The 13,664-nt window shown below is 35.9% G+C and overlaps 1 protein-coding gene across 44 annotated transcripts in view; it reads left to right on the top strand.

Annotated features, from left to right (window-relative positions):
* Window positions 1–13,664, top strand: part of CLASP2 (cytoplasmic linker associated protein 2) — a 146,275-nt gene that overhangs the window by 94,097 nt on the left and 38,514 nt on the right. For 12 of the 44 annotated variants that reach the window (XM_042043790.1, XM_042043800.1, XM_042043804.1 and 9 more), the window contains 7 exons: window positions 1,631–1,654; window positions 4,415–4,432; window positions 6,368–6,469; window positions 6,604–6,630; window positions 9,559–9,585; window positions 11,511–11,681; window positions 12,584–12,691. In XM_042043790.1, coding sequence (XP_041899724.1) covers window positions 1,631–1,654; window positions 4,415–4,432; window positions 6,368–6,469; window positions 6,604–6,630; window positions 9,559–9,585; window positions 11,511–11,681; window positions 12,584–12,691 — 477 coding nt within the window. The remainder of the gene's footprint in view (window positions 1–1,630; window positions 1,655–4,414; window positions 4,433–6,367; window positions 6,470–6,603; window positions 6,631–9,558; window positions 9,586–11,510; window positions 11,682–12,583; window positions 12,692–13,664) is intronic. The other 32 variants (XM_042043817.1, XM_042043811.1, XM_042043806.1 and 29 more) reach the window with 11 other exon arrangements.

Below are 13,664 nucleotides of genomic sequence, written 5' to 3'. Positions count from 1 at the left end.
TTGTAAGCAAGGGTTGAAAAGGGCACAGAGGTTTCTATTGAAGTAAACAGTGGTGGGTTTATGCAGGAAAATAACAGAAATAGCTTATTCTCTTTGTAATTTGTTGATTGGGTGAGTGTGGATGAGGGAGAGGAATAATCAGCAATGTCCAGGTCCTATTTCTTTGAAGGATTTGAGTTGCTGGAAAGCTTTACCTTGCTAGCAGATGCAGTCACATGTGGACAACAGTATGATGGTCATTTGAAATGGCAAAATAATGTAATACTGCCAATGTACAGTAGAAGTCAAATCTTAGTGCAGACAGTGAAGGGGCAGTGGTAGTCAAGGAGACCAAGGTTTGTTTCCAATCACACAAAAGCGGTACTGCTTGATTGATCTTGGCTCAATCTCCTAACAGTTTTTTAACTGAGGTGAGGTAAGGTAATTTGGATGATACATACCTTGTAGACAGTGTGACTGTTTTCTGTTGTGGATTAGCTTCAAAGTATTGTTTACTCTTAGTTTTCAAAAGGTAGCCTTAAAATGAATGGAGTGCGAATCCAAGCAAGTGCCATGTTTCAGAAAATGGGCTAATTTGTAAAGTTGTTCCCTCTGTTCATTTGAAGGGGTTTATTTATAGTAGCCCAAATATGGAAAGTTAAATGACAGAACTGTCAAGCTAATGCTGCTGACCATGGTATGAAAAGGCCTAGGCAATGTTATTGTGTTTCTATAATGCTTTCCACTTCCTTTAGGTGTTGCAGTCAGTACCAAAATAAATGACATTGTCTCCTAGAGCTTGAATTTATTTTCAGCCTGGCTTGCAGAGAAACATCCACCTTTTGCTTACAAAGCTATCAAATTTAAAGCCTCAGAAGGCCAGAAGCTTATAAGCACAGTAATCCATAATTGTGTTCACCCATCTCTTCCCTTTTCATTATTAATAGAAGAACTCTTGCTTATTTATGGTTTTTAAAAGACTATTCTAGAAGCAGGAGGATACTCTCTAGTTACTTTAAATGTTGACTATCTTCGACATCCTTAAGTATTAATGTCCTTGTTGAGGAAGCTTGAGCTGTAATTATATATGTCTCATGCTAAATATTTTAATTTTGATTGTTACTGTCAGAATATTTATGCACTACCTTCCAGCTGAACTGGTAAATACTTAATGCTTTTAAACCAGAGTGAAACTTTCTCTCATTTGTCCTCTGTCTTAATTGTGCTATTTTTTCCCTCCTGTCCCTTACCCCAGAGGGGTCTTCATGTTCAGTAGCGAATTTCATAAGAAATATAATTATGTTGTTCAGTAATGATATACATATGTACCAATGCTTCAGTAACTGTTTACACCAAGAATGAAACCATTTGTAAATGTTTTACTGTAAGGGTTGTCTCAAATCTGGGAAATACAAAGAGAATCAATATCCTTGTGCAGGGTACTTGTACCCTGTTTTGTAATTTTGTACCTTGGACTGAGCAAAACCAACTTTGTTTAAGGTAGCTTATACATGCATTAATTAGATAAACATGTCTGCTGTATTTAATATTAATGCATTTTCCTCAATTAATGTTTTATGACTCTGCTGTGAACACCTTTATTCTAACACACTAAGTTTTCCATGTTTCTTTGCCTGCTTTTCCAACAAAGAGGATACTTCTGACAAGATGGATGGTAAGAAATTATTTAGTCTGTCCTCTAATTCTATTAAATATCTAATAAAGTGTCTTTTATGTAAAGTATTGATGTTTAATATATTTGTCTGTTCATTAACAAATTACTATGCTGTTTTCATTAACTCCTGTGTAATCTTGATGTCTTATTATATGTGTGATTGCTTTATTTGTCAATTTTGGGAAACATTATCAGAAATCTGGCATTGCCCCCCTTTTTTAAAAGAAGCTCTACTAATTACAGAGCAATTTTGTAATTGTTACATGCTGCTTTTTAACTAGTTAAATACATGCTTTTTAAATGTCTAGTTCCAGTGTATTCCATAGTTTTACGTAACTTGGCTGAACAGCAGTGGGAGAGCAGAAGATGCTTGACCACATAATTAAGTATAAAAAAAAGCAAAACCAAAGAAAACTTCTCTATCGAAGTCTAGCCTTGCTACATATTTTTAAGTGCCTGTAAATTCTGTAGCACAATGTAATTCTGTTAAAGAATCATTTGTGAAGAAGACCTACCTGTTAAAATAGCTTACCAAGTATTCCAACTTAGTTTTAGCACTTGCTTTTCCTTAATTCACTCTGTTACAAACATATGGAGGGACTGAAAAGCAGTTGAGCCTCAGGCTTCTCATAGCAATTCTGTTCCAGGTGTGTGGAAATAATGCTTCACATATAATAAAGTGACAGAGTCCCAGCCTGCTGCGTGGTGATTCTAGTTCTAGGATATTGCTTGGGAGCACTTAATGAGCACTTAACAAGTTTGCTGCTTACTTAATATTTTGTGTCATGTATTTATTAACTGTGCAAGTTTGGAATAATGAGTAGTTTATTGGAAGCACGTATATCTCGTAAAAGTTAAAAGACTAAGAAGGTAGATTCCCAAACCAGCATCCTGAATCATTTCAAGACACAGATGCTTCTTGAAAGAATTTGAGCTGGTTTTGAGCACTGAAGATGGCAAGACTAGTTTAATAAAATGAGGAGGGTTTGTACAGGATAGTAGAATCTGTATCGCTTATTTCCATATGACGTTTCCTTAGGCTACAAGTAGTAGGCTTTATTTATAGCTGTTTGTGCTAAATCTTGAGCCTTGGACATTGTCACCAGAAATAAAGGTTCTTAGGACCATGTAGGCTTTTTCTTTTGTTCTAACCAGAAGTTAGAACTTACGATATGTTGCACATTTCTGTTTAAAATCAGCAAGGGAAATGCTGCACAGAGTAACAGGTTGGGTTTTGTTCTAGAGGCTATCTTCAGATATGATGTGCAAGATAGAATGAACTAAGCTGTGTTCATTCCATCTTGCACATCATATCTAAAGATAGCCTCCAGCTGTAGTTGTATGATATAGCTGTTCTGATCTCACCACCACCAGGAGGAACTTATCTTTTTTCCTTTTACCACTAACTTTGTCCACATGTTTTTTATCTCTTCTTTTGCTAGCACCTTGTGATAATCCATTATCAATTACTGTAGGTGAACAAACTCCATAAAACTGATTTCATAAAAGTGACTAATATTCTGCTATTTCGCTTTTGGAACTGCCAGTGAGCCTTTTTAACCATCCAGACCAGGTGGTAGCACAAGGCTGAGAGGAAAGAGAAGCAGAAGCACCCCTTTTAGGAGCAGCTGTGTGTTAGCCTGGCTTAGGTGTTGCATAGAATCTGCCTTCCAGAGCTGGATTTGGAGGGCTAGCTCAGGGTTCGGGGGTTGGGTATTTTATTTGGTTTTGGTTTTTTGCAAACTGGCAAATTTGATTGGAAAACTTCGAGACACTCCTACATACCTATTACTGTAACTGATTTTTGTGAAGAAGCATTGAAATTTACACTGAACTAATTTTAGAGAGAGTTTTTAAAAATAGTTCCTTGAAGATACTGTAACATGAGAAAACTTGCCCAGCAAATCTGGCTGAGTTCAGGCTAGCCAAAGACACTAACAGATGTTTTCATTATTGTAGTTCTCTCGTAAGGCAGAAGTGGTAGAGAGTGGAAATAAAAATGGAGGTAGCCTTTGATATTTTTTTAGGGACATTTAACATTTTTATCATTACTGGTATGTATTTTATTCCATAATAAGATTCATCTCAAAGGAGCTTAGAGGAAGGACTGGCAATTAGGCAGCTTCCCATCAGTTCCTAAGGTACTGATGGGAAAAAGGCTTGTCTGTCTCACATTGTCAAAAATCAAGCCTTGTTAAGCTCAGCATACTTGTTCAAGTGTGATGTGATTTCAGCAAGCTCATATTCCTTCCACGTCTCTGAGCAAGACTTGATCTTGTGCATGTGTATCTTCAGAATAATCACAGGCTTAATTCAGAGAAATCCTCCTTGCTGGCAGTTCCTATCAAATTAGCACTGTCCAGTGTGGGAAACACTGTGTTTTTCTCTGAGGTTATGCATAGTAGTATGTTTCATATTTTCAGGAGAGCTTGCATTACGGTATTTTTAATGTCTGTTTTGATCTGTACATGTAATTTTGTTGACTGATCTCATAGATGTAATTTTTTTCTATTGAATTTTTTGTTGTTTTGTAACAAGTTTGGAAGGCAGTGCTGTGCCTTGTGTTCTTTTAAATTGCTATCAGTGTCATATGGATATTTTCTTGATAATTTTACTTCAATTATGGAGTTGCAACATAAAAACTTTAGCTCTCTTGACTTGATAAAATTTGTCAAGATTCCCAAGATTAATCTCAAAAAGGAATTTGAAAGACATAGTATTGTTTGGAATATCATGTATTTTATTATTTTTTCTGTTTAGGAACAGCTTCTGAAGATGGTAAGAAACTACTTTGTTAGACTAGCTAATATTTTCAGCTTCATATTTTCATTGATAGAAATTAAGCTTTAAAAGTAGAACATGGTGTTTCTGGGGCTTTATGGAGGTTCATAACAGACGGGCTTATGGGCTAACAGCTTATGCATCTAATACTTGGTTGTCATTTACTATTTTTAAAATTCTTTTGCTTTTATTTTAATTCTCAATTACTCATCTGCAGTCTTAAGTATCATTGCTTAACGTTTCTACTATAAATATATAGGGGCTTTATAATTTTGTGCTGATTTTTTTAAAGCAAATCTTGTCACAGAATATTTCATCAAATGTGTTCATGCTCTGGGAAGCAGGTGCTACTATTACTCATTTCTGTGAGACTTGGAAGCTAATTTTCAATCTGTTATTAACATTTAAACATGTCATTAGTGAATGGATGAAGAGACTCCAAATGAGTTAACAGTTCATTTATCTCACAGACACAAACTGGTTTATTTTACATTGATGAAACAGGTTCCAGGTGATATTTTAACATAGTATTGAAATAGTGGCACTCTGTATTCCTAGGTTTTGGGCCAAACTCTGAATGCAGTTACATGCCTTGCAGTCTCACAGCACTCGGTGGGAAAACATTGCCATTGCACGGGGATAACTAGTAGAGTTTGGACTAGTTAATCTCACCATTCTTGCTAAGTCTGTTGTTTTCTAATAGTTTAGTTAATAACCTCCTTTATCCTGATTCTCTTCTTATAGACTCTCATCTATGGCTATTCCCTCTACTTGGATGAATAATATTAACTTGGTTGGTCTCCAAATTCTGCTGTGGAAAGCCTAAAGAGGCTAGAACTAAATAACAAGTCTGTGTGCCTAATTCTTTTAGGTCAAATATTGACTCAGCATGTCTAGAAAATATTTTAATTATGCCGTGTTTGAAAGTGTTGAGCTTGTTAAACTAGCTCCACCCTGTACAGACTTTCTGGGGTTAGTTCTTGCAACATAGAAGAGTTATGGTTAGCATGAGTTTGGTTTTGATTTCATTTTTCTCTTGTTTGAGAGGCTGGCTTAGGAAATGCAGTATACAACTCTGCTATTTTCTTTTATGAATGGTCTTTCCGTTAGCTATAATTCATCCACCTGGGGTCTTCCTTTCTCTTGTAATTTCCTTTTATGTGTTGGATTTTATGAGGAACATGGCTAACAATGCAGAGAGGTTTAACCAAACCCAAGAGAATTTGTCATTTGCCATTTGGCATTCTAGAGAAAAATAAATCTCTTATTTTATTTGTAGATGCTTAGTTTGATTTGTCTTCTTGCTTGGCTTTTCTATCTATTGGGGAGAGTAGTATTTCTTTATATCATGTTGTCATGAGAAGTACTTAAGTGTATTTAGTTTTTGCAAAATGCTCTAAAAGGGAAATCCTGTAGAAGTCTGTATGACTGTGGCCAGGAAGACAGTAGAATCTTCAGTAATAAAAAGCTTTCGATTTCTGAGAAGAGGAGTGAAGTTAGGAAGAAAGCTCAGAATCCTATTCTGTAGTTTTATGACAGCAGAAGTAGACTTACAACCACACATACTCATGAGGAGACCTGATACAGCAACATTAGTGTTTGCATTGCATTGTATTGAATAAACTTCCCCTTTTTTAGTGTTATCAACACATACATGGTGGAAGGAAGAAGTAGCTAGCCAGTCCAGGGTGTTGAAGGGGTAATGTGCAAATCATTTGCTGAAACCTGGAGCATCAGAGGAGAAGTATTTTGCTTCCTCAGCTATTAAATTCCTCAAGGTGTTCAAATTTCTACTAATTATCCCAAGCGAATTTTCGCCAATTGAGTTACATTGCGCTTCTTTTATCTGCAGAAAATATTAGTAAATGGTACTGATGCTCTGCTTCCTGCCTGACTCTGAAAAACTGATTTAATGCCATTTTTCTTCTCTAGGTCGTATACGATCAAAGCTCTCAACCCCTTCTGTTGGTATTGGAAATTCTAAAACAGATTCCAGAGGACGGAGTAGAACCAAAGTGGTGTCACAATCTCAGCGTATGTATTTTCTGTTTATCAGTTATACCTGATAAAGAGGCCAAATGCTTAAGCATATATTCATTGACCAATGGCTACAGTCAAAGTTAATTTTAAAAAAAGGCTACATACTGAGTTGTTGTTCTGTGCCTTAGGTTCATCATCGCCAGACCAAAATGAAGGTATTTTTTTCAGTGTTTTGGGTCAGTGGTATTTGCATGCTTTTCTGATTCATGTTGTTTTTCTCTGGACAAAATACTAGGTTAGGTCTCAGTTTGCCAGCTAAATTAGATAATGTAGCAGGAAGTGAAATCTGTCCTTAAATTCTGTCTTCAATTATAACTTCTCAACATTCTTTTCCCCCCTTTTCTGACCTCCCCAGCATGAAAGGCCAGTAAACACTGACGAGTAATAGACAAGAACGAGTAGGCTGAATGGTGTCCTCAGTGTTACCTGCAAGACCTAATTTTTCATTTTTAAAAAAGGCTTATTCCAGCCAGAAATACTCATCTTCACTTTAAGCTAGGCACTGCTGTAGCTCTTGAATATAAACTCCTTTTTTTTTTGTATTACAGCTCTTGCCTTTACTTAACTCTCCTTTGAAGGAAAAATACTAAACCCTCACTTTACAATCAGTTACTTAGCTTGTGTTGAGTCAAATGGTTAAAACAGGCAATTTAATGTGAGTCAGCTAATCCACAGTAATTTTCTGTGTGTGTTTAGTAACCAAAGCAGATGTGACATTTTCGATCTAGCCAAGCACTCAGTCGTTAATTAAAAAGACCTGATTACCTCACATTGTTTGGCACTGGCTGACCTACAGCAATTTGTCCACGCATCTGATGTCTCCAATAGACATTTTCTGACTAAGCTCTGTTGCATTTTCAGATTCTTATCTTTGTCTAATTAAGTGAAATGCAACTAAGTTAATGAAAGGAAGCCAAATTCACAATAAAATTAAAATAAACTTCCCATTTGTATAATTTGTCAGGCCTAATGTTCTAAACCCAATAAATTTTACCAGGTTTGAAATTTTCAATACAATTATTTCCCTATTACTAACCATATCCACTTTCTTTAATAAAACCCCTTAATAATGTGTTTAATGGCAGAAGCATTTGTCTTCATAGCAATGATTGCATCTATAAAAAATAGAATTTTTTTAGAAGTTAAACAAACAGGTGGAAGTTGGTTTTTTTCCTGTTAGAGCGCTTGCCGTTCAGTTTTGCATAATTTTGTTTCCCGAGAAGTACAGTTGGATCAAACCTGATCCAGTGTTTGCAGGTTTTCTGAAATAAAGCTTTCAAATGATGTGAACAGATAAAATGTAGCATACTAAAATTCTGTAGAAGTAGTTCCCTTGAGAGCTTTGACAGTGCTCTAATCCCAGAAGTGTTTGTGAAATGAAAGCCTGAAAATGAGGCTAGTTATTGGCTGGGACAAAAGTTGTGCAAAAATTGTTTTACAGATGGCTACACTGTATCATAAGCAAAAAATATGTGAATAATTTAAGAGGGAGGGAAGCTGAAGTTCCATCAGATCCCTTTTCCCCCTCTATGAGAAACTATAAGCAGTGTCTGTAACAATTGTTTCATTAGTATTAGGAAAGTTTGGAATTAAGCTTTTTTAAAATACCTTCGTACTCCAAATAGATTTGGTAAATTCTTAAGAAGTGAAGGTGTGTGATAAATGTCTGTGGGAGGGGGTAAATTTAGGTAGCAATATAAGACTTTAGTGATGGTCATTGTCATATAACATTAAATAACTGTATATCCAGAGAAGCAAAATTAAGCCTTTTCAGTTTTTCTACTAATAATGACAGGGTTTCTTTCGTTTTGGCACAGTATTAATGTCTGAAGAGATAAATTGATAGTGTGATAACTAGATCTGACTACGTGTGATGATGTGTGAAAATTAAATGCGTGAATGCATCTTTACAGCCTTTTATTACTACTTCTGTTCAGAACCGATTGCTTCAAATAGCTCATTATAACCTGTCAGTGGGGGAGAACAAGAATTCTGAGATGTTTTAAGGAAGATAAACAGGGCAAATACAAATGGACAGGCGAAGGAGAATTCTCAGGCACTGTATGCCAGCTATTTGGGTGATGCTTCTTTATGTGACTGAAAATTTTCACAGCATTGTGTGAAGCGTGATGCTTGATGTTTCCATACAGGGGATTGTTTTACTTCCCCAGCTTATATAATGAGAGAATAGCTTCATATTAGATTTAAGTTTGTATTTTTTAAAAACCACTGTAGTACAGATGCTTTTGTTAATTTTTGGGTTACAGCTATCTTTTGTTCAAAAATTGTGAAAGACTTGCAAATTTGAAATTTGAAAAAATATTTTTTTAGGGTTTCAAAAGCCCTTTACTCTTCCTCTTCTATTTTTAAATTAACATAAAGTAAATGCCTCATTATTTTATTCTTACCTATGGAAAAAAATGGTTACATTTTTTTCCTCCTCTTTCCAGTTTGGTTGTTGGGTAATTCAACAGGGTCTGCTAAAATTGCATTACAGTCATCATTCAGAGAATTTCTGAATGGAAACAAATTCTTACTTTTATTCAAGATTACTTTTAAAGAGGAAAACATTAAATTCTATGCAAGTCTTTTCAGTTGTGCCATTGTGAATTTGGTTTTTTTGTTTTGGTCATCCACCGCACCTGCAGCTCAGTTCCTTTACTGTTGTGTCTCAAAAAAAAAAAAGTTTTGATCTTGTGTGTAATTTTTGTTCAGCTGTTGAACTTCTTGAGCCTTTTTGGCGATGTAATATTCTTTTCAAGTAATATGCAGGCTACAGTTTCATGCTTAATGGAAATTTAATTCTTCAGCATTGAGTTGTTGATTAGAAAGCTGAAGAATTGTAATTTGCTTGTGCAGCTTTGCTTCATCTGCTTTGTACAAAGCATCTGAGTTTAATTCTTCAGTTGTGGAAGCTACTTAATAGCACTGCTTTAGCATAACCCCCTTGTGGCTTTTTTTCCTGTGTGAAATGACTAAAGCTTTCTTATTTCCATTTGCCATTCATTTTTTAATCTGCTCTGCTCCCTCCCTCTTCATGGATTATAAATCCCTACCCTAATCCTGCCTTTACACTTGTTCAGGATCACAGTCTGCTAACCCCATTGGTGGTAAGAGTCTACAGAATTCGTGTACATATCGTTTGATCACCTGTTTGACATACCTCATTTAAGGACCCTATTCAGCAGAAATTCTGGCTGGCTTTTTTCATATGCTGCACATAACTTGGGTGTAATCTTTATGTAGAAAGCAGGAGAGATGGGAAGTGTTTATCATTTTGCAATAGTGACTTCGTCATCTTTCTTTGATCATTCAGTTCACTTAGATCTGCTGACCAGAGTATGTCAGTGCTGCTATTAGCATAGTATTTTCAGGATATTTAGCTACATTCAGTTAATTTACAGTGCAGTGGAACACTTTGCAGGTCAGACTATAGAAAGAGTAAATAAAATATTAGAACGAGAGGTTGCATTTCTTCTGAATATTCTGAGAAGAGTAAGTTTTTTCATGTTTCTGACCTGTTGAAGAAAATCTACAAGTCTCCAGCACAGTGAAACCTTTTACAGTATTTTTATTATTTTAAAGAGATACAAAACAGGAAGAAAGCATAGTAATATCAGGTCTCAATTGAAATACCCTGATATGAAGAAACTGCCAAACCCTTAATTTTTGCAGACCACAGCAGCTTTATAGGATTTTTTATTCTTTTGTTGCTATAGAAGTTGTGCTTGTTTTTTTCCAGGCTGTGTAATACTTTATTTATCATTTCTGCTGAATAGGTCCATAGTTTGGAAAAGGGATTTTGGTAAATAATCATTTCAAGTTTGAATTCAAACAATGAATCTCAAAGTATATGCATGGTACATTGTTTTAGATTTCTCTCTTCCACCCAGCATATATTTTATTTTGTTTGGGATTTTGTTTCTTTTCACATATAGTCAAGCTTTAGTCAACTTGTATCTTTTTTCAATGTGCCTCATAAGAAGTAACCCATGAAATTCACTTGGAAAGTTGCATGTTGTCTGTAAATCTGATAGCATCACTGTGGTCATACAGTTACCTGATTGTATTTTAAAGATTAATGAAGGGTTCAAATGTATGTAATTAATCTTCGGTTGAAATTCTGTTTTGCTTTTTATTTGGTCAAATTTCTTGAATTCTACAGCTGGAAACAATATATTAATATCAGCTGGTGATATAAATCAGTTACATCTAGGGAATAATGAATTCCTTGTTAGGACTTAGAACTTAAATGTTCTGTAACTGAAATATCAAAATTAAAGATAAGTGACCACAGTTTCTGGTAGTGATACAGTACCTTGAACTTCTGTAGTACTTAGTAATACACAGTTTTAATTAGCAGAAACATAAGACACTTAAATATGTCTTAATCAATTTTTTAGCTTCTTTAAAACTAACTGAAGATTTTCTGTAATTTGTGGGGTAACCTCCACAGAAATGTACATGGATATTGTAATTATCTTCAGTCACATTTTATTTAGTGTCAGAACAGTGCTTGAAGACCCCATGCTTTTAGAAGCAAGGGAGAAGAGTTTAAGTGTTAGGAAAACCACATTATTTAATTATAGCATTGATTACATTGGAAGAGCTGGGTAATTATGAAATCTTAGTTTAAAGTTGCTCCCTTTAGCTTTCTAAGAGGTTGGTTTGTTTGTTTTTTTTCATTAATAGAAAATGTGATTAGTGAGACCAGGTAGCTCAAAAAAAACAGACACAGCAGTGTTCATGTTAGGGACCATGGAACTCTTGACAAAAAGTCCAGAAATAATAACTGCGGTTTCTTGAGCTTATATAGCATCAAGTGCTTCCTTGCATTGATAATTTTAACTACCTTGTATGTAGTACTGTAAGAACTCGGACCAAGGCATTCTATTTCATGATTTTACCGTGTAAGTTTTTCCTGATCATTTCAATCTACCACCACCCTCCTACTAACTTTCAGGTATTATTTTCTTTTTAACCATGATTGTTTATTGACTGTGTTGTTACTAATATTTATTCATTCTGCCTTCAGCTGGTAGTAGATCTGGGTCTCCTGGAAGAGTTTTGACAACAACCACACTTTCCACTATGAACACAGGAGTTCAGAGAGTGTTGGTGAATCCTGCAGCTGCACAAAAGCGGAGCAAAATCCCACGAAGTCAGGGATGCAGTAGAGAAGCTAGTCCTTCTAGGCTGTCAGTAGGTAAGAATCACCAAATAACTCTTGATTTCTTTATAGCCCTTCTTACTTTAAGTGCAAGATATCTACAGCTGGTATTTAGTTATAGGTGGATGAAAAAAACAGAATACATCCTGATAATTTAAAATGTGGCTGTTTTCTCTAGTCTTGGATAGACAGTTTTTTTACATTGAAGCTGAAACTTGGAAGTTTTTCTTGTCAGAATGTAGTAGTTGTTCTTTTCCTCGCCTCCCTGTCTTCCTTCTCTTTTTTCACTTCACACCTGAAATACCCATATCCATTGAATGAAAGTGTGATACCATTTTGAAAATATGTTCTTCATTACTTCATGTCTTCTGTGTATGTGTGCGCATGTGTATAATGCTGTGATGCTAAAATGAAAGTTACATGTCTTCAACCTCACAGTATAATCTGATTACACTTTACTGCAAACAATGTTATTGAAAAAATCTGTTGATTTTAATGGTATTGATGCTGTTCCTTGTTAATATTTTTGATTTTTTTCTTAGCTGCATAATTTTTTTATTTTCCTTCTTTAGAAAGCTGGTGGGTTTTTCATTGGCACTACTATTGATTAATTTGATCTTGAGCACAAATTCTGAATCATTACTCAGTGTTGCTTGTTTTTCTCCATCCTTTCCAAAAGGTCTTTCAACCATTCCGTGAAGAGTTAGTAAATTTCCATTTTAAGCTGTACAAAGAAATAATTTCATTCAGCTGGCTACACTTAGAGTAATCCAGCACAATCAAGAAAGTCTGTAGTAAAGGTTATGACATAATCATCAATATCTTTTCTTAGAATGCGTCTTTGATCTTACTGCGAAAGAGAATTGCATTAAAACTGCAACTTTTTTATGTCTTCTCCCTTCTGTGCTGCTGTTTGTCTGCACCCTGAATCATACTAGCGCGAGGCAGCCGCATTCCTCGGCCTAGTGTGAGTCAGGGCTGCAGTCGGGAGGCCAGCCGTGAAAGTAGCAGGGACACGAGCCCTGTCCGCTCTTTCCCGCCCCTTGGTAAGTACTCGGAGCCCCTTGTCGTGCATGGCTGTCCCTGCCCTTCCTTATGTGCGCCTAACGAATCCATGCCTCCTTCATTTAGCTTCTAGCTGGCCACCGTGCTCTCCCTTCCTTTGGCTCTCTCCCCACTTACCCCGATGGAGAATTGACCAACGTGTGAATGGGTTGCACACAGGAAAAATACACACTTTGCTAGTGTTAGTCTGAAGGAAGTCTAGGAAGGTGTGTGCTGCACAGTATCTAGGTGCCATTTTGAAAAGGCACTCCTGGTTTTGGATATTTTTTCGAAATTACGTGTTTCTCTTTCTGTTGCAGCACTCATTGCTTGGGTACTTGAGTGCAGTGTCAGCTGTTACTTGAAATTTTCTACCTAGTCAATGAATCATTTTAGTGTGTAAGAAGAAAACACACCTAATTATGTCCCCATTGCTATATGGCCAGCAGCTTATTGGTCTGATACAAATTGTGAGATTTGGCAAGACAAAAAACAGATTGATGATCTGTTTCTGAGATGTCAATGAGACATAAGAATATTAGTTTGTAATGACTTTAACATGTTGTTGGTTAAGGATTAGGGAAGGTTCTCATCTCCATTTATCCATGTCAAGGTTACTACAAGTTGATAGTAAATTTTGCTTGAAGTGCTTTTACGTGTTGGGTTTGTGGATTGGGGGTTTTTTCTGACTGTTTGGTAATGCCAAACTCTGTGCAATTGTATCTGAAACAGATCTCTTTCTAGTGTTACCTTTGTCTGAAGTAGTCTGCAGTATATATCCTCCTTATTTGGTTTGTTCAGTGTAGCTTACAGTTAAGGACTTTATAATAGTAGCTGTTAAAGCTAGTCTGAAAATAGTAAATCCCTGGTTTCTATCTCAAATTGAGGCACCCAGCTGTACTCCTAATTAGCACTGGACATATGTTGTGGTCTGTTAGGGCTTCCCGCCAGCCGTGGTTTAATTGGGAGAGTACA

This window comes from Corvus kubaryi, unplaced genomic scaffold (assembly GCF_017639235.1).
Source record: "Corvus kubaryi isolate FWS band 111438036 unplaced genomic scaffold, C.kubaryi_AGA036_p1.0 37398, whole genome shotgun sequence".
Classification (NCBI taxonomy): Eukaryota; Metazoa; Chordata; class Aves; order Passeriformes; family Corvidae; genus Corvus; species Corvus kubaryi.
Note: the sequence above shows the minus strand (reverse complement) of the source record. Positions and strands in the feature narration are given on the sequence as shown.